Source organism: Rhinolophus ferrumequinum, chromosome 22 (assembly GCF_004115265.2).
Source record: "Rhinolophus ferrumequinum isolate MPI-CBG mRhiFer1 chromosome 22, mRhiFer1_v1.p, whole genome shotgun sequence".
NCBI lineage: Eukaryota > Metazoa > Chordata > Mammalia > Chiroptera > Rhinolophidae > Rhinolophus > Rhinolophus ferrumequinum.
The window spans coordinates 2,117,406-2,137,982 of NC_046305.1; the positions used below are offsets into that span (position 1 = coordinate 2,117,406).

The 20,577-nt window shown below is 45.2% G+C and overlaps 2 protein-coding genes across 2 annotated transcripts; both read left to right on the top strand.

The window, feature by feature from the left end:
* The first annotated feature begins 147 nt into the window (after positions 1-147).
* Positions 148-20,303, top strand: PGBD1 (piggyBac transposable element derived 1). Its single transcript, XM_033092631.1, is given in 9 exon segments — positions 148-279; positions 2,199-2,608; positions 3,748-3,904; positions 6,440-6,528; positions 12,813-12,942; positions 13,462-13,558; positions 17,444-18,845; positions 18,847-18,996; positions 20,184-20,303. Coding segments are annotated over 8 exon segments (2,523 nt in total). The 5' UTR covers positions 148-279; positions 2,199-2,230.
* On the top strand, positions 6,818-9,842 carry LOC117015302 (uncharacterized). Its single transcript, XM_033093898.1, has 2 exons — positions 6,818-6,883; positions 8,631-9,842. The coding sequence occupies exon 2, from the start codon at positions 8,706-8,708 to the stop codon at positions 9,783-9,785; it is 1,080 nt and encodes a 359-aa protein (XP_032949789.1). The 5' UTR covers positions 6,818-6,883; positions 8,631-8,705; the 3' UTR covers positions 9,786-9,842.
* Positions 20,304-20,577: the final 274 nt, after the last annotated feature.

The window sequence follows — 20,577 nt, forward strand, 5'->3', positions numbered from 1 at the left end:
GCGCCTGCGCCGCGAGAGCGGCGGAAGAAGCGACCGCGGCTCGGTCCCCCCCCGGCGCTGCACCGCGCCGTTCAGGAGCTGCTGGGGGCTTTGTTGTGCACGCTTGCTCCGCTTTCGGGCCACTGACCAGTCTCAGGCGCTCATCTGTCGCGTGTCCACTGTGCGCTCAGGGCTGGGTGCCGGGGGGGCGACCTCAGGAGGGGCTTTTCCGGGCCCGCGGCTCCTGGCTCCGTCCACGTCACTCACCGAGAAGCACTCCAGGTGTTGCCTGGGTACCAGGTAGGATCCTGCGCGGTTCTTGCGGAGCTGGGGCGGAGGCGCTTTGGGCTGTGGCCTGAACACGCGCTGGACAGCGAGGGCGGCGCGCGGCTGGTCCGGGCTCGCTGTTGCTTTCTCATGGGGACACCCCGCCTCCCTGTGCGGCTCAGAGGACGGAAGAGTTGTCTGTCTGTACGGGAGGTTTGGAATGGCCTCTGCCCTGATGGAAGGGCGGGCCTAGCCTAAACGACAAGGGGCGTGGACAAAAGCTTGAGCTGTCAGCCTGGCAGTGACAGGAGGAATTGGGCAAGACCGTGCTTTCTTGAAGGCAAGGACTGTGGGTTGTATTTCAGGGTTAGTGTTATGCCTGGAAAATAATGAGTATAACGTGCTCGGTAAATGTTTTTTGAGTGACAAACGAACCAGATCCCGGAGAGTTTGAATTTAATTCAAAAACAAGCGATTGGAGGGACGGTGTGTCGCCTGTGGTCCAGTTGATGCTGTAGGAAATATGAACCCAACGGTGATCGAGTGGAAGGAATGCCTCAGGGAAAACTATCGTAATAGTCAAAGGAAATGGCCATAAGGGAATGAAAGGAAGGAATGACTAGGCGTCCTGGTAGGAGCTTGACTGAGATGGAGGGATGGTTTGTAGGGGCTGGTTTTAATCATGAATGTATGGAAAACGGTGGACTTGCCAGTAGAAATGGAGAAATGCAGTGAGTGCAGCTTTGAGACGACTCTGGTTTCACTGGTGCAGGAGAGGACCGATGCAGGAGGCATCCTGCAGGCATTTCAAGATGTGAGTCTAGAATGTGAAAGGCAAGTCTGAGCCAGTCAGAGATTTGAGTTTTCTTTGAATAGAGATATTGTCATTGTGATTAATGAGATCACAAAAGGAGAAAGTGATGAGAGATAAGAACTTGAAGCGTGCCTGCCATTCTGGTTATCTATTGTTACATTTAAAAAATGCATTCAAATCCCAAACTTAGTGAAACAATCTTAGTGAAAACAACCTTATTTATGATTCTGTGGGTTGACTGGGCAGTTCTGCTGCTGGTCTTGCTTGGAGTTACTCATGTGGCTGCTTTAGCTGGTGAATGAGCTGAGGACTAGGCCTAGCTGGTCTTTAGCTGGGGCACCTTGGTTCCCAGCCACATGACCTCTCTGATGGCAGTCCCATGGTAGGGTGCCAAGGACCCTGAGAGAGCTTCCTCTTACAGTGTCACTTCTGCCATATTGTGGCGGTCAGAGCAAGTCTTGGCCAACACAAATAGACTCTACCTCCCGGTGAGAAGAATTACAGAAGCTTATCACAAGAGATAATTGGGGATGGGAGAATTGGAAACAGTCTACCTCACCTACATTTAAGGTGGAATTTTTTCATGAGACAGACACAGAATTTTTTCATGAGACAGAGATAGAGGGCCTTTAAGAGAATATTAATCTGTCTGTGAAAGCAGCCATCTTGCTCCTCCTTATGTTCAGCTGAAGTATAAGCTGCTTAAGTGTTCTTGTTGATGGTCCTTCTTCCCTCATTCCCTCACCTTACACCCCTTACGCTGGTCTCATCCCCTTGGGGTTAAAGGTATACCTGTGATTAATTTCACTGATAATATAGGCAAGCATGACTTCCAGTGGGGACAGAAATATAAAAGTATGTTACGTAGAGATTTGAAGCTCTTGTAATTTTTCTGTTACTGGTCAATTTTTATGCCTCATATATATTTGGAAAAACATTTCTGAAACATAGATCCCAGCTAAGTGAAACTTTTCCTAACCTTTTTTTTGTACGTTATATGTATTATACACTGTATTCTTAATTAAGCTAGAGGAAAAACATGTTGAGAAAATGATAAGGAAGAGAAAAGACGATATTTATTGAACAAATGTGCATATAAGTGGACCCTCACAGTTCAAAACCATGTTTGTTGCTCAAGGGTCAACTGTCCCAACACATTCCTGGAAATCCATGGATGAAGCTTTGCCAAGCCCAGCTCCTGAAGATGGAGGCAGCATTGTGAAGGTGGAGGAGGACGCCACATGGGAGCAGCTGGGCAGCTCACACTCTCAGGAGCTCTGCCGCTTACGTTTCCGGGGGTTCAGCTACCAGGAGGTGGCGGGGCCTCGTGGGGCGCTTGCTCAGCTCCGGGAGCTCTGCCGCCTGTGGCTGCGGCCCGATTTGCACAGCAAGGAGCAGATGATGGAGCTGCTGGTGCTGGAGCAGTTCCTGAGCATCCTGCCAGGGGAGCTCCAGGCCCACGTGCGCGCACAGCATCCGGAGAGCGGGGATGCGGCAGTGGCCGCGCTGGAGAATATGGAGGCAGACACGGGGGACACGGGACAGCAGGTTGGAGGAGGATGTGTGTGTGTGGGCGGAGTCATGGGGGACGTTTTTTGTGTTTATCTTTTTACTTTGAGATAATGTATACCTTAGAGAAGTATGGGGAGGGTTCTCTGCACCCAGAGTCACTGGCTGCCAACGTTTGTGTCACGATGTTTGTGCCCCTAGTGTGCAAGTGAACGCAGCTCCCTTCCCTGTGTGTGCATAGGTCTGTGCACGTGCACATTCATTCACACTCACACTCACGCGCTTCTTCCTGCACCATTTCAGAGTCGCTGCAGATACTGTGCCCCTGGCCCTCTGAACACTTAGTTTGTATTTCCAAAGAATAAGGACATTGCCCTGTGTAATCAGAACACAGTGATTCAATTTTGGGAAATTAAAACTGTTACGATACCATCATCCTAAAAGTAATCCTTGTTTAGATTTTGCCATATTATCCCAATAGTGTTCTTTATAGCAATTATTCCCCAGTTCAGGATCCAGCATCACACGTTGCATTTAGTCGCTGTGTCTCCTTCGTCTCCTCAGGTGGGGAAAAATTGCTCAGTCTTCCCTTACCTGCCATGACGTTAGTGTTTCTGGAGAGTACAGGCCAGTGGGTTTCTGTGGCACTGTGTTGTCGTAAGATCCAGGTCGTGCCTTTTGGATGGAATTCCAGGAAATGATGCTGTGTTCCCCTCCGTGCCTTCTGTCACGCATCGCGTGCTGATGGCTGTCCATGACTGAGGAGGTGAAGGAAGGTGCTCTCTGGCAGGTTTCTCACCATACGGTTACCATCCGCCCTTTGTGACCGATTAGTAAGTCATCATGGGAGACGCTGAGATGGTGCATGTCCTGTTCCTCACTAAACTCCACCCGTCCCGCCCCCACCACAGGGTTGTTTTTTAACATTTTGCGTTGTTTTTGGGGCAGAGGTTCTTGGCTTGTCTCCTTGCTATTATTTGCCACTGTACCTCAGCACCAGAACAGAGCCAGGCTCTTAGTAGGCCTGCGTCAAGTCAGCCGAGGGAAGGCTTGTCCTGCTTGCTGCTGCTTTGCAGGGTTGAACAGGGCTTGTCCCGTGTTCCTGTCAGATGGCCCTAACTGCTATTTGCACCAGTTCCCACCAGAGCGCCTTTTCAGAGTGAGCTTTTTGTCCCCAGATCTCCGTCTACTCTCGGGGACAGGACATGTACCTACTGGTGACGGGACCTCAAGGAGCCTCTTTGGAGGATCAGAGCCTGCAGCTCCTGCCCAGGGTGACCACACTGAAGTGTGAGCCTCCTGAGCTCACCCAAGAGGACCTTCACGAAGTGAGAAGTGAGTTTACTGAGGTTACGGGGTGCACGGTCTTCATGAAATCTTGTTCATCTGTCTCCTCCAGTTTTGTTCTTTTGTCTAACCCTGTACCTAAGCAAGCTTTTTAAAATATCAGAAGTTATGAAATGCTAGAATTGTAAGGTCTTCTTCTCCAACACCGTCAATAATCAGGAAAACCAAAACGCATAGTTAAAATGACTTGCCAGAGTTGGGAGGGAGAGAAGCTTCCGGAATAGAATTCACCCGGCCTTCTGACCAAACTTCTCTTTCTGCCACATGTCTCTAGTCTACATTTCTAATTGTACACTGCGGATGTTTTAAATACTTACTTGGTAACTTTCCACAAATTTATCTTTTCCCCATGGTGACATTTTCTTCATTATCCTCCCCGCCCCTAATTTGTCAATCATTTTAAATACAGCTTTAGGTTTAAACAGGCCCTCTCCTCTCTCCATTCAAAAGCACCCTCCTGTTGGGGAGGGGGGCTCCCCCTCCAGGGAGACCATCCCGCTGTGGGTTACAGCTCAGCTTTGTGCAGTCCTCTCTCAGCAGGGTGAGCCATGCTGCTATCTGCAGCCCGCAGGTGGGTCAAGGAGAACAGACAGAAGCACCCAGAACAGTCTGAGAGGAGATCACAGAACTCCGCAGTGCAGTGGACCTACATGCTTTTCCCAGAATTAATTGGAAAGTGTTAACTCTCTTCCCTGGGAAAATGCATGTACTGTAGTGCTACCTTATCCGAGGTTTCAGTTATGCATGGTCAGTTGCATCCGAAAATACTAAGTGGAGAATTCCAGAAATAAACAGTTCATGAGTTTTACGTTGTGTGCTATTCTGAAAAGCGTGATGAAATCTCGTGCCTTCCCTCTCCCACCCGCCCCATCATGAATCCTCCCTTCGTCCAGGATGTCCACGCTGTAGACACTGCCGACGATAGTCACTTCACAGCTGTGTTATCCGATCGACTGTTGCGTATGGCAGTGCTTATGGTGAAGTCACCCTGATTTTACTTAATAACAGCCCCCAAAGCTCAAAAGCAGTGATGCTGGCTATTCGGATAGCCAAAGAAAAGCTGGAAAGCGCTTCCTTAAGTGACAAAGGTGTGTGTCTAGGGAAAACATAGTATGTAAGGGGCTTACTACTATCCAGAGTTCCGGCACCCACTGTGGGTCTTGGAATGTGCCCCCCCCCACCGTGGAGAGGAGGGTGCCGTTGTACAGACTCATTATGCACATGATTTCAGAGGGTTCATGATTTATCATGCTCATTGTTTACCAATCTGCACATTGGTGATCTGTGAATGTTGACATTTTAATATTAAGTACAGAATAAATGGTCCCTATAATAAATGGTATGAGGACATTAGAGGGAGATAAATATAGGTCCCAGATTTCTTGTGTTATTTACCCATTGTTGATAAAACTGATATTACCCTACTTTCTTGGCTGGTGGTTCTGTCATATTTTTTCCGTTATGAGAAACCACCACTACAGGAAGCCCAAAATGTTATGTTTATGTGCAGGACTTTAGAGGTGGCAGGGAACCCCACAGTCATGGAGGTTGGGCAGTTTTCCTGGGCATGAGCCTGTGTTGAACCTTGAAAGGTGAGAGGGTTTGCAATGGTTCAGAACAGGGCAAGCATCCCCACTTACCTATGAAGTGATAAACACATGTCTGCTCAGATTGGTTCCTTTCATTTTGATGGAGGGGTAGAGGGGTAGCGACGGATAGAGGTGAGGTAACCATGGTCACAGCATGTAAGGTTCTTTAATGTGAGCGGCGCCTTGGAGACTGCACGTGGTGTCTCAGAGATCTGGGCTGCAGCAGGAGTCTGGGCAGGCAGCCCCTCGGTCCTCTGATTAGACCCTGGCACATGGTCCAGGTTACCGAGACAGGCGAGTTGGGGGTCATTTCCCAGGCTCTCTGCACCCATCATGCTGGTATTTTCTAGCTCATGGCTGGTATGGCTTCCCATACGTGTGTGTGTGAACCTCTCAGTGGCTCAGAGCACCAGTGAGAGGAAGGTACAGAGATTTCCTAGTACCCCCTGCCCCACACATGCACAGCTTCCCCCATTACCAGCTCTCTTTTTTTGTTTTGTTGTTGTTTTTTATCTGTCTTTATTTCCACTCTTTTCATCCTCTTTTCTGCTTTCCGGTTTCCCTTTTGCCTTACCTCTATTCTTTCTTTTCTTTGATTTCTGTGTTCTTTGCTAAATGTTTCCTCTGTCACCAGCTTCTTCCCTTCTCTTTATTTTCGGCTGTGATTTTAAAATTGGCTTTATGTATGTGAAAGTGGTCATGTAAAGGACTCATGAGTTTATACTGTTTGATGGGTAGGAGAACCCACAGTTTTAGAACTGTAGAATTCCTGACAGAATGAAAATAGATATGGTGCTACATCTTAGACAGTAAGATCTGTATCGTAGTTCTGGGATGTTTAACGAACAGAAGAAGATTTGTGGGGCTGGGTCCCCCACAAGGGGCATTCCTAAACACTGTGTCTCACTCAGGATTTCTTTCTCCCCCTCCACAGGGCCTGCTCCCCAGGGTCTAGCCCTTCTCCAGGAAAGAAATGCCAGAGACATGGCAGCAGTACCCGAGTTTACACCAGCCATGACCCAGGTGAGCGGGGTGCCCTTGTCCTGGGACCTGCAGCGGCAGCCCCTTTGCCCAAGCACCTAGTCTGTGCCCTTCTCTTGCCCACATGCCTTATCCCTGAGAGCCTTCCCCTTCCCCTCGTCACAGAAGATCACAGACCGCTGTGGCTCCCTGGCTGTCGCCCTACTTGGTACGGTGTGTAGGAGGCACACCTGAGTCTCAAGATATGCAAGTGATGGGTGCAGTTAGGCCCTTGCTTCAGAAAGTGCCTCCACTCGTTTGATGCATAGTGACTGATGTTTTATCCTTTGATGGCCTCTGGTTTCTCTCGCAAGCCTGAGAATGAAGATTCTTCCTTTGTATTCCTGGTGTTGTACATGTACGTATGCAGTTGGTATTTGGTGGTGATAATGGAAATTCTGTGTATGCAAGGCAAAACCTCACATCTTCTTCACAAAATGGACTTCCTCATTCTCTCAGTGGTTCAGTAAATTTCCTAGTCTTTTAGTTAAGCGATATAGGTTCTTCACTCCAAATTCACCCTTTTGCAAATCAAATTCATCTTAGCGGTGACAATAGAGGTATGTAACACAATAATGTCACTTTTTCGTGATTTCCTTTGTAGTTATTTATGCGGTCAGGCGAGCCGTAGTGACTATCGCTCGATAGATGATCAGTTGATGCATATATATATACATTAATTTGATCGATACATTGTAAACAGATTGCTGTCAATTGGCAGGCTGCCATGACTTTAAATCACAAGTTACTTACCGAAAGTTATTCTTTTCTGTAAATTTACAAATTCAAGGTAAGTTAAATGTCGATATGCATATGTATATAAATGAGGCCAGTCTAGAGAGTAAAGATAATGCATCACAGAAACATATTTTCATTTTACTCTGATTCTTAACTTTGTGATAACAGGATTTGCACTTCAAATTCCCCCTTTTACAAATCAGTTTCACCCTTTCGCAGATCAAAGTTTTCCTCAAAAATGTTTTCTTAATCTTTGAAATGAAAAAAATTCAATGTTAAGTTATTGTTAAATTTAAACGTTTTATTGCATGTATTTAATAATAAACATAAAATACTTAATTAACATCAGAAATACTTATTTTCTTATTGCTTCATTTATAACGTTTCTCCTGCCACTGATCATGGTAATTTCATATACATATTCATAAAATAATTATTACAATCTGTAGGAGTAATAGTTGCAATGGAATGATTAATGAAATCTACTAAATGTTCATGGTTTGACGGATCAGCCAAAATATTTCTCGCGCAGAACTTAATTTTTGAAAAAACTTCTTCAATGGGGTTCATCATTGGCAAGTATGGTGGTAGAAATAATAAAGTGTGTCTTGTCTGACCAACAAGATCACGTACTTCCTGGGTATTGTGGAGTTACATTGTCCAAAACAAATCACACTTCTTCCAGATTATGTATCTTCATCCAATTTCTGCAATAATCTCTGAAAAAATTAATAAAAAATATTTGAAGTAACCGTAGAATGTCCAGTTACTTCATGCCACACCTTTCCCTGAATGTTTATTGCTGCAATTAAAGAAACATTTTGTCCTCTTAAGTGTTGGCACGGTCACACGAACTGCTATAGTAGCTTTCCATCACGCCTTCATTTTTCAAAAATTAAGTTCTGCGCAAGAAATAACGAACAGTTAGTAGATGTTATTAATCATTCCATTGCAACTATTACTCCTACAGATTGTCATAAACATTTATGAATATATAAATATGTATGAATGTTCATTTTCTGAATATGTATGAAATTACCACACGTACCAGCAGCAGAACCGTTATAAATGAGGTTATAAGTAAATAAGTATTTCTGATGTTAAATAAGCATTTTATATTAAATACATGTAATAAACTGTTTAATGTTAACAATAACTTAACATTTGATTTATTTTTATTACAAACATTAAGAAAACATTTTTGTGGAAAAAGTTGATCTGCAGAAGGGTGAATTTGATTTGAAAAAGGGTAAATTTGATTTGCAGAAGAGTGAATCTGGAGTGCAAAACCTGTAATGTTAATAAGCATTTCACATATTTCAATTCCATTGAAACTTTTTTATATAAATCCGGAATATTTTTTTCAGACCCTGAAAACGGATACAACATCACCTCCTGAATCAAGGTCCGGAAGTCCACTGCCAACTCGTTTGCAGCGGCGAATGCAAATCACATCGTCAGAATCATTAAGGTCCAGGTCAAGAAACCCCATTGTTCGACATAATAATCCACCTAGATACAATCGTATCAGTCATGATAAAATTAGCGTTTTAATAAAATGTTATAAAGATGGTAGAACGGTGAATGAGTCAGCCGAAATATCTGGGATTAATAGAAATACGGCAAAGTCCATTATTAAGCAATATAACAAAAATGGTGGTGTATTGCTAGAAAAAAAACGCGGTGGTAAAAGGACTATGAAATTAAATGCATCGCTGGTAAACAATATTGAGCAAATAATTGAGGAAAATCCGTGCATAACTTTAAAGGGAATTCGTGATAAGATCCTCGAATCTGAACATGTGGAATTAAGCATAAGTTCCATTAGGAATGGACTGAAACAATTACGGATCACATTAAAGTGTGCATCACTACAAGCTGATGAACATCGAAACTCAGAGAGAACAATTGAGATGCGCAAACTGTACGCATTGAATTTTTCTCAATATGCCCCTAAAGCAAGACAAAATATAATATTCATTGATGAATCGGGATTTAATTGTCATCTTCGAGGAACGAAGACACGATCAAAAGTTAATACACCAGCTTGTGTGACCATGCCAATGGTTAGAGAACGATATGTTTCTCTAATTGTAGCAATAAACATTCAGGGAATAGTGTGGCATGAAGTAATTGCACATTCTACGGTTACTTCAAATATTTTTTGTGAATTTCTTCAAAGATTATTGCAGAAATTGGATGAAGATAATCTGGAGGAAGTGAGGTTTATCTTGGACAATGTAAGCCTCCACAAAACCCAGGAAATATGTGATCTTGTTGGTCAGACAAGACATACTTTATTATTTCTACCACCATATTCTCCAATGATGAACCCCACTGAAGAAGTTTTTTCAAAAATTAAGTTCTGCGCGAGAAATATTTTGGCTGATCCGTCAAACCATGAACATTTAGTAGATGTTATTAATCATTCCGTTGCAACTATTACTCCTACAGATTGTCATACATATTTTATGAATATGTATATGAAATTACCACGAGCAGTGGCAGGAGAACCATTATAAATGAAGCTATAAGGAAATAAGTATTTCTGATGTTAAATAAGTATTTTATGTTTATTATTAAATACATGCAATAAAATGTTTAGTTTTAACAATAACTTAGCATTGGATTTTCCCCCCTTTCTTCCGCCTCCCACTCTCCCCCACTCCGGTTCAAGCCATTGTTTTTCAGTCTAGTTGTGTAGGACACAGCTCCCTGGCCCATGCTGGTATTATGAGCCTTGCGCTCCCCTCTGCAATCGGTCGCCAGTCGTCTGTCAGCAGCTCACAGCAGCTCTCGCTGGCTGCCGGCCATTCGGCCACTCACACTGACCACCGACTGCTACACGGCAGCCCATGGTGGCTCACAGTGGCAGCTCACGCCAGCCTCGGGCTTATAGCATCCCAGCTCCAGGGAGAGCTGTTGTTCACAATCTTAGCTGTAGAGGGCGCAGCTCACTGGCCCGTGTGTGAGTCGAACTGGAGGCCTTCGGCGTTAGGAGTGCGACACTCCAACTGCCCGAGCCACTGGGCCAGCCAGATTTCTTCGTTTCTCAATTTGTATAAAATATTCTGTTTTATAAAAAGCTGATAAAATTATTGTAAGCATAGAAAACGTTATTAAAACAACTCTTTAGGCAGCAACATTTTTGGAGATCAATGACTAACTCAAGGCACGAGCCAAATTTACAAAGCTGTTTCATGACTCAACACATGATCTAATTCATAGATGAACTGGTTGATGATTAAAACCCTCAATTCTTTATAGAAAATTTTAAAACACCCCTCCAAAAACAAAATACTTTTAAAAACCTCTTTGAGTCTAGTCTCTCAAAATTGGGTGAGTTTGAACAGTTTCCTGGGCAGAACACAGTCTGAAAGGACCCTTTCTATTTAATGGACCAGAAGTTCCAGGTCTCACCCCCTCAATAAGACAGGATCCAGCTGTGGTCATTTTCATTTGTTTTCTTCTGTCTCCTCCAAGCCCCTCAGGCTTGATCCTTAATGCCCCTCTGATTCTGATCCTCCCGTGTATTAACCGAGAGGATTGAAAAGAAGGAAAGCAACCCTTTGATGTGGAGACATTAAAGTGGCAGTTGATGCCCACTACTCATTGGGCACTTGATGCAGGATGAGTTGGGGAAGCAAATTTCTTCACACTGAAGTCGTTCACATCCTGCCATCTCGTCACATCCAAGCAGCTGCCTGTCCAGCGAGGAAAAACACTGAGACTGCTCCAGAGAAGTCAAACCTTCCCGCAAAGGTGTTTTCTGAGACACTGTAGTAGCATTAGGCATGTGAGCACGAGTCGTGTGTGCAAAGCGTTCGTGATTTCCTAAAGGAGAATATTCGGTTGCTTGGCTTCCACATCCACCCTTTCTCTCAATCTCTCTCCAAACTTCCCACCTTCCTTTTGCAGAAAAGTTAAGAAATCTCTGGTACCGCTGGCCACCCCTGCCCACACCCTGTTCTTATATAGAAGAGCACAGAAATGTCCTGCACCATCCACGTGATGAAGTGTTTCCTCATTCAGGAGAAACAGCAGCACTAGAAATTATATAACTCGAATGGGGCTTCTCTAAGACATGGAGACTGGAGGGTCGGGGGTTGCTGGTCTGGGAAGTAGTGCTGGGCACTGAACGTGCACAGAAAGGCACCAGGCCTCCTCGCTGCGTCCCGCACCACGAGATGCTTGCAAGGGGATCTTCTCGGGAATTAGGGGGCAAATTTCCCTCCAATCTCTTTCCAAGTGGAGTAAAAGGATGGAATATGAGGGCAGTAAAGATTAGGGAGATGAGTCAGTCGGCTGCTGCGAGGGGAGGAGGCCAGGCGGGGCTCAGGGGAAGAGGGGCCTGAGAGAAGCCAGAGCCTTAACACGGCCCAAGCCAGAAGGTGAGCTCTCTCAAGGATTGAAAGGGGTTGGCAGCTCGGCCCCAGCTTGGTGCCCAGAAGAGAGGAAAGCACGCTCGGACAGCCCCACATCTCCCTCTAGTTTGGATTTATTTTTATTACAAAGACATTTTTGTGGAAAAATTTGATCTGCAAAAGGATGAATTTGATTTGCAAAAAAGTGAATTAGATTTGCTAAAGGGTGATTTGATTGGCAAAAGGATGAATTTGGAGTGTAAAACCTGTAACTAGGCCTCCCTTTAAGTCCTCTGCCGCTAAATCAATTTTCTAAGGCACAGTCGTCATGGAGCCCTCTGCACGCTCAGTCCTTTCCTGTGGCTTCTGATTGGTTCTTAATCCTATCAGACCCAGTGCTCCTGTTATTAACAAATACTTTGTCTTCCTAAAAAGAAATGCATAGAAAATAAAACTGGCCTATACATATTTTCTATTCAACATAGTTGTCTTAAATGTAACGTAATAGAGAAATAAAGAAAAAGTAATTTATTTAAAAAGTGGTATGTATTTCAAAATGCAGGTGTTTGGACATGACTACACCAGAAGAAGCAACAAAGTAATCAAATGTTTGCACTAGTATATAATTAATAAGTTTGAGTTATGGAAAAATAAAATCAAAATTCTAGGAAAATGAAAGAGCAGAAGTGGGTGGACAGAATAAAAATCAGTTCAGCCAACTAGTAGACTGGACAGAAAAAGAGAAATAACCTTAATTGAAGTAGGGCTAAGATGATGTTGGCTGAATTGTGTCTCCCCAACAGATACATTGACATCCTAACCCCAGGGACCTGTGACTGGGGTTTGGAAATCTGATTTGGAAATGGACTGGGGAGACGTAATCAAGTTAAGATGAGGTCGTGTTGGTTCAGGCCCTTTACTAAATGCAGTGATTAGTATCTTCAAGAGAAGTCCACGTGACAACAGTGACAGACATTGGAGTGATGCAGCTCCAAGCCAAGGAACACCACACACTGCTGACAACCCCCAGAAGCTAAGAGAGAGGCAAGGACAGTGCCCCCTTAGTCCTTCAAAGAGAACGATGGCCCTGCCGAGGGGGTGAAACTAGGTCTTCAATAGCTTTCACAACTGGACCTCTTGCCCTTACAGCAGTGAAAGCTCAGAGGCTGTTTTTTGCCTTTTTAGACATCTGTGAAGACTGAGGAAGAAGCAATCCAGGCCCTTGTCCCCGAGGAGTGGCCACATCTACATCTGGCTCCGAGGAGCCTCTGTGAGAAGTCAGCTCAGGAGAAGGTGACACACCTCAGTCTGACGTGTAAGGAAGCCTTCTGGTCCTCTGTCTGGTCACCTTTTCCCATCATTGACCCTCAGCCTCTCCTCCCCTTCTTTTGGCCTCTGCCTTCAGCCTTCTCTCAGCCTGTCATTTTGCATCCCTTCCAGTCACATTATCTTCTTGTCATGTTCTCTGACCATGCCTCCGTAACCCCTGACTCCCTTTCTCTTCCTTACCAACGGTCTCATAGACTTGGTTGTTTTCGGACATCCCTTCATATATGGAAGGCCCTTGAGCTCCTCTGCCTGATCCTGTCTCTACCTGAGAGGAGACCCTCTGCACTCTCTGAGGACACTGTTTTGCCCTGGGAGACCCTCTCCCCAGCTAGTGACCTTTCTTATTCTCTTCCCCTACTGTGTGTGCTTCCTGAGGCTGCACTCCTGGCGCACCTGTTGATTTTCTATTTGTCTTGTAATTTGGAACATCCTATCCCTATCCTGGAGATTGTTTTTCCTAAATTCGGCGACTGTTGACATTTAAATTATTAATGTATTGTTTTAGCTGAAGAAGTTGTAACTAAAGATGGATTGTTTAATGCAAAGCAAGAAACATCTGAAGAAATGGACCAAGGTGCTAAGGCCTCAGGAATACCCAACAGGTGAGTGCTTGTGATTCTGAGTGGAACAAATCCTGCTAATGTAAGAAGAAATTTGAATGGAACCAGAGAAACCAATTGTCAAAAACCTGCTTCCCTGAAATAATCCAGGAAGAGTGCCACTGTCACTTCAGTGATCTAGAACATGACCTGTCAGTGTCCTGCCATTAACAAAACTAGTGGGCACACAAGTGCCTCCAAGACTCCTAGACACCAGTCTGCTCTGCCTCATCACCTTTCCTGTCTCTCTTAGTCTCTGTGGAGCTACAGCTATAGACACCAGGGGAGGCAGGGAATTCAGATGACAGAGGGCCGCAGGGGAGGTGGCCATGATGGCTAAGAAAGAAACGTCAGAGCTGGAAGAGGATTAGGGAGCACAGGTAAGATATTTCCACCTTCCAGGAGAAGAGTCCAGAACAAGACTCAGAAGGAAATTAGCTGATGAAGAAGGAGAAACTAAAGATAGTAAGAGGTGTGGAATAAATATTGGTTGTAGACATGAGTGATGTGTGTCATGGATACTCCTAAAGCAGAAAGGAGGGCACAGGTCACAAGGAGAGGGCTGGCTTCTGGTGAGGCCATTGACTCCTCAGAGACTGGAGAAAAGAGGAGAAAGGAACCAGCGCGGGATCATGAGGCTGAAGAACAGGGAAGGGGGCACGATTCCTATGGATACTTGTTCAACTTAGGGTAGCGGAGCTCAAAGCCTTGAAGCTTAAGAGAAGTGAAATCTTTCATAAAGCTCGTAAGGTCTGAGCCACGCTCCACTAACAGAGGAGAAAGAACATTCTGTGACTTGGCTCAGTTATAACTGGAGAGCAGGAGTCTGCTGCGTGCCTGCCAGGGACATCAGGTAGCTGAAATCAGGACTCACAGAGCTTCGCTCCCTGTCTAGCCCTCCCACCTACACACACACACACACACACACACACACACACACACTCAGACACGCACACGCTCACTGTCATTTCCCACTCCCACTGTATTGGGTTTAATGTGTATTCATTGTTAATATGTGTTTGTGTAAAGTAAGCACTTTTGTGTTATGTGCAAATGTTTTATTTAAGTAACATTATGCATGAATATTGTTCTTTTTCTTATTTCATCACTTAGCATAACATTTTAAGGCCTAGCTGTATAGCTGTATTTCTGTGTATACCTTTATTCCTTTACTTAGAACCACTGCATAGTACTCTGGCGTACACTGACCACAGTTTGCTTCTCAGGTTCCCCAGAGATGGCCCCAGATTGCCTGCACCTCCCCACCGACGTGGACTGTGCCACACTGAACACCCTCAGACATGCCTCCTGGCGGGGAGTTTCTTGGTGATCAATGCTAAGAGCAGAATTGCTGAGCCATAGGACATGTTTTTACTAAATTTAATTCAGTACTGCTAAATTGACTTCCAGAAAGAATGTACCATCTACACACCAAGATGAGGGTGTATTTATCTCAGTGTCCCCTCCAACATTTGGCATTACTCAGTTTTCATACTGGAGGATCCAGGCGTTAGCGTCTTCTTATTCCACCATCCTTAGTGTATTGGTTTATCGACCTGTGACCACAAGGTGGCTTCCGCAGCTCCTAGTACTGTGTCTATTTAGAGCAGAAAAGAGGTAGAAGGGTACCTCGAGCCTTATCTGTCCTTGGTATCAAGAAAGCGCAAGCCTTCCAGAAACCCCAACAGTTTTCCCCTCTTTCTCACTTGGCTGACACATGACCATCTCTGGCTACAAGACAGGATGGAAATTGAGTATCTAGAAAAGGGGAATGGGATTATGATGACTGGCTCGTGGGCTGGACCTGGACACATTGCTGCCCCAAACAGGTTTCTGACCAATTTGGAGGAAGAGCACAAGGGATGTCGGCAGGAAAATAGATTCTGCCAGGGGTGGGGAGCAGGTTATTAGGGATTTGAAACTTTCTTAGGATGTCACAGGCTAGGATGAGCTAGACGGAGCTATGTATGGAGCAAGAACTGGGTTTGGAGAATCAAGTGATGACTGGTAAGGGAGGAGAGGCCAAGAGATAGTTGTGTTGAAAAGACGGTATTTTCCAGGGACACCTTTTGAAGTTTCCCACTGTCATATTTTTCTTCTTTTCTCCCACTCATTTAGGAGCATTTTCTCACTCCTGTCTATCCAGTCATACATAATGCAGAGAACCCTCCCCACAGTGAGTCACATGGGGTACAGCAGACAGGAAACGCAGAACTGCCATGCAGTATGATGAGGTGCCCGTAGCTCTGATGGAGCCTGCAGGAGAGGCACCCAACTGAAATTTGGAGTGTTAGAGGCGGTGTCCAGAGGAGGTACATGAAACAAGACCTGATGAGTAAGCAGGAATTTGCTAGATAAAGAGGAGGTGGGTAGAAGAGAGGCAGAGAAACAATATGCAAATACCCAGAGAGGGCAGAAGAAGAGCCAGGAGAGAAGTGTCAGGAGCCATGGAAGGGTACCATTTCAAAGAGCCAGATTCTGCTTGAAAAATTCTTGGTCTTTGGAGAACAATTAAAGGTCATGTTTGGAGATACAAAGAATTGGGCGGAAGATTGGAGAAGAGTGATGAAGATCTGAAATACCTGCTGTGGGAAACTGGGAAGAAAAGGATGAGGAAATAAGAAGGATTTCTGGGCATTATTGAGAACTAGCTGAATCTGGAGACCATTTTCAGCAGTGTGATTTCTCTGACACTGCCCACTCCTGGGTGAGGATCAGAAAGAAAGACCCATAGTGGTGTTGACGCAGCGCTGAAGGTGTGCTGGTCCAGTGCCACAGGACATTGGGGCAGGGTGGGTGATGATCCTGGCAGGACAGTGGCTGTGGTGATGGGCTGTGGAGTCTAGACTGAATACGAAGGGAAGTGAGGGGAAGGGATAGAGTCAGAGTAAAGTAGAAAGACGGGTATCGGGATAAAGGCAAGAGTACTTGGCTAGAGTGACAAGAAATTGGGGATAGAGGGTGAGCTCTTGGGAGTTCAGGTTTCAGCTGAGAAAAGATTCAGTGCAATGATAGGATTCAAGGAGGGTCCCTGCCATTGAGAATGTCAGGAAACTTGAAGATGGATGTGTTGAAGGGGTCATATATGTGACGTTGAAGACAGGCAGGATGACAAATGCTTTAAGCAAATGAGTAAAAGTGTAAATTATGTGACAACACAATCTTTACATTGTTTTTTTCCCTCTTATGTCTTCTAAAACTACACCAATAGGATATTAGTAAATGAAATGAAAATTTCTAGAATTGGAACAGAAGTTTGTGTAAAATAATACTTTTCATCTCTGTAGCTTACATACTTCCTTGTAAACCCCATAAAAATCAGTCCAAGGGCAGTAAGTTTGACTCTTGTTTCTCCCAAGAACAGTGTATCTACCAGATGAATGTAGGACTAGGAGAGGCAAAATCCTTCCATGTTTAGATTCTGTGAGAGGTGATGGGGGCCCAGTAAATAACAGCCCCCTTCTTTGTCCAAGTTCAGAATCAATTGATAGAGTCACAGGAGTAACAGATGGTTCTGGAAACCTCACCTTTATTACTGACAGCAGCTAGACCAATAAAGCAGCTCAGAGGCAGAGTCAAGTGGGCACACAGTGGCCGAGAAGAGAAGCAGACCTCCCACTGCTATGGGGCAAAAAGGAGCATGTGATGTCTGCCACTTTCTCCTAGCAGACAGCCGTCTCCTCCCAGATTCAACAGTTAGGTCCTGAGCTGTGTGTGCGAGGTGGGGAGGGTCCAGAAGTGTTAGGTCTGGCCAGAGTCCTCCTCAGGGAAACATGAGGGCTGAGAAGTGAGTAATGGCCACAGAGAACACTTAGGTGCCAGTGGATTGATCACGCACGAGTGCATAAGACAGGATTCTTAGAGCATGTGTTCTTTTTCCTTTCTCAGGCGTTGTGTACCCCAGCTCCCTACTGAAAGGACAGCTGCGCATTTGAACACTCTGAAGGATTGTCACCCGGGGGACTTGTGGGCCCGGATGCACATCTCATCCTTGGAATATGCCGCAGGAGACATCACCCGAAAAGGGAGAGAAAAAGACAAAGCTCGAGTGAGTGAACTGCTCCAAGGCCTTGCATTTTCTGGGGACTCAGATGGGGAAGAAGATAATGAGCCAGAGGCCCAGCCTGCTCCCAAAAAGCTGAAGGCGTCAAGTGTCTCAGAGAAGAACTGGTCCAAGAGAGACATCAAACCCAACTTTCCAAGCTGGTCAGTACTGGATTATGGACTTCTGAATCTCAAGAGTGAAAAGTTGAACCCGGTAGAGCTCTTTGAATTATTTTTTGATGATGAAACATACAACTTGATTGTCAATGAAACCAATAATTATGCTTCTCAGAAAGATGTCAACTTAGAAGTCACAGTTCAGGAAATGAGGTGTGTGTTTGGTGTCGTGCTTTTGAGTGGAATTGTGAGGCGTCCCAGAAGGGCAATGTATTGGGAAATCCCTGACGCTGATCAGAACCAAGTTAGAGATGCAATTAGAAGAGACAGGTTTGAATTGATTTTCTCATACCTGCATTTTGCAGATAATTGCCACCTAGATCCAAATGATAAGTTTACAAAATTGAGGCCTCTCATAAAGCAAATGAATAAAAATTTCCTCCTGTATGCCCCCCTAGAAGAATACTATTGTTTTGATAAGATGATGTGTGAATGCTTTGAGAGCGACCAATTCCTGAATGGGAAACCTGTTAGAATCGGCTATAAACTTTGGTGTGGTACAACCACACAGGGTTATCTGGTTTGGTTTGAGCCCCATCAGGAAGAATCACCCATGACGGCAGATGAGGATATTGATCTTGGTTTAGGTGGAAACCTAGTGATGAATTTTGCTGATGTTCTTCTAGAGAGAGGTCAGTATCCCTATCACCTGTGTTTTGGTAGCTTCTTTACAAGTGTCAGATTGGTGTCAGCTTTGAAGAAGAAAGGTGTGAGGACAACAGGAACCATTTGTGAGAACGGGACTGAAAAATGTCCCCTTATGAATGCAAAACATATGAAAAAAATGAAGAAGGGGTATTTCGATTTCCGAGTGGAAGAAAATGATGAGATAACTTTGTGTCGTTGGCATGGTGATGGCATTTTCAGTCTGTGCTCCAATGCTGTTGGCATAGAGCCAGTCAGTGAGATAAGCTGTTTTGCTGAGGACGAGGAGATTGCCCGGATAAGTCAGCCACGTATAGTCAAGTTGTACAATGAATGCAGGGAAGGTGTAGCTAAAACGGGTCAAATCATTTCCAAATATAGGGTGAGAATAAGAAGCGAGAAGTGGCACTCAGCCTTGGGGAGCTGAGTACGTGATCGATGCAGCCGTGAGCAGCGCGTGGCTGCTGCGCAGAGCCTGCAACCCGGGCACCTCGGTGGGACGCTGGGATGTTCGGAGACACGTCGCACATCTCTATTTGGAGCACAAGTCGAATCTGTCCAATGAAGGCAGGCAGGTAAAACGGACACAATGCAGACGTGGACGACACAGAAAATCACACCTACACATCACTTTGTCCTCTCCCAAAGCAAATCGGATGTATGTAATGAAAGTAAGATTTCAAAAATCAGACACTTATTTAGATTTTCAAAAAGTATTATAACACGTAACGTTTAAAAACATCTTTTAAAATATTGAACTCCTTTTTCTGAGTTTAATTTTCGTGTCAGATGTGGGAAATCATTTATTGAATCAATTTTGTGCATTTAGGAAATGAAATACTGTCTCCCGCTTTTTAAAATTTTCTCTGTAGAATGCCATTTAAGAAATGCAGGCAGTGTCATAATAATCATAGAATGGTTTCAATCCATAGTTGAAAATTGAGACAGAGCCCATGATCTAAACAAAAGGTAGGTGGTAAGAACCTGAAGCCTCAGCATTGGTGTGGGACTGGACCAGATTCGTGTTGGTGAGAAGGGCCTGACAGCAGTGTCAGAAAAGACTCTAAAGGAAAAACCGGAGGAGAAACCAATGCCTTTGGATGCTGATATGAGTGTGTCCTGTTGTGACTGGGCGTCAGTAAAGAGCACTGAGGAACTAACTGCGAGGCAAATCAGAGTTAACAGTCCAACCGTCCTGAGAAGAAAAGAAAGAGTAGCAGTAAACATAAAGCCCATGTAGAAATCAATTAAGGAGGTGAGTGAGTGAGTGAGTGCAGGATGAAGGTCGTCGTGGTAGATAACCCAAGGAGAAATACTTGACAGAAGTGAATGGCATGAATTGGGACTCCTGGTGATGGAGCCCGGTAGTGGTGAATTAGTCTAGAGCGAAGAGCTGTCAGAGAGCTCTGGTCTCAAGCTTGAGACGTGGTACGGTGCCCCTATCTGCAGTCCCATAAAGCATCCAGGTGGTCACACTCCACCTTGCAGCTGGAGCTATCTGGTTAGGGTATTCTCTGGGCACAACTTTGACGGGATGCTTTGAGACTGACTGTCACGTTGAGACTGATAGACCTGTCGGAATTATTAGCGTCCTTTCTGTGTTCATAACGCGCTATACAAATGTCAACTCTGTTCTGCTCACCAGTGTGTTCCAAGCCCCATTCCAGGGCCTGCTGGCTGGAAGCGGTGCCCGGGGGATTCCGCCACCCACTGCCTGGACATCCCTTCTCCGCTCTGTCTCCGAGCTCTCCTCTGATCACAGGCACTGGCAGTCCTTTTTGTCAATGGGGCTGAATGTAGGGAGCCATGCATCAGCTTCTGTGACTCTTTGGACCCGGTCAGCGAGACAGAATCTGAGAGACTTCCCCAAGTCTTCTTCTAATTTTCTCTGTATTGTAGGCTTGCCCAGGCAGACCCTTTCTTCTTCCCGTCTCTCCCCTTGGGAGGCCCCTCCCCCCCACCGCTGTTCTGCTTTAGCCCTTTGGCCTCTATTTTGGCTGCTGTCTCCTTTGAGCTTTTCTTTGCCTTTCTGAGTAGGTGGGAGGAAGGAGCTGTGTGAGCACAAGGGCTGCAGTCCTAGAGGGACCGAGCCAAAGTTCCGTGTTGTGTGGCGTGCAGTGGCACCCTAGGTAAGGACAGCTCCTGTCCCTGTGTTC

Excerpts from the sequence above, each read along its gene's own strand:
- LOC117015302 (XM_033093898.1), top strand. The coding sequence starts at position 8,706 with ATGCAAATCACATCGTCAGAATCATTAAGGTCCAGGTCAAGAAACCCC.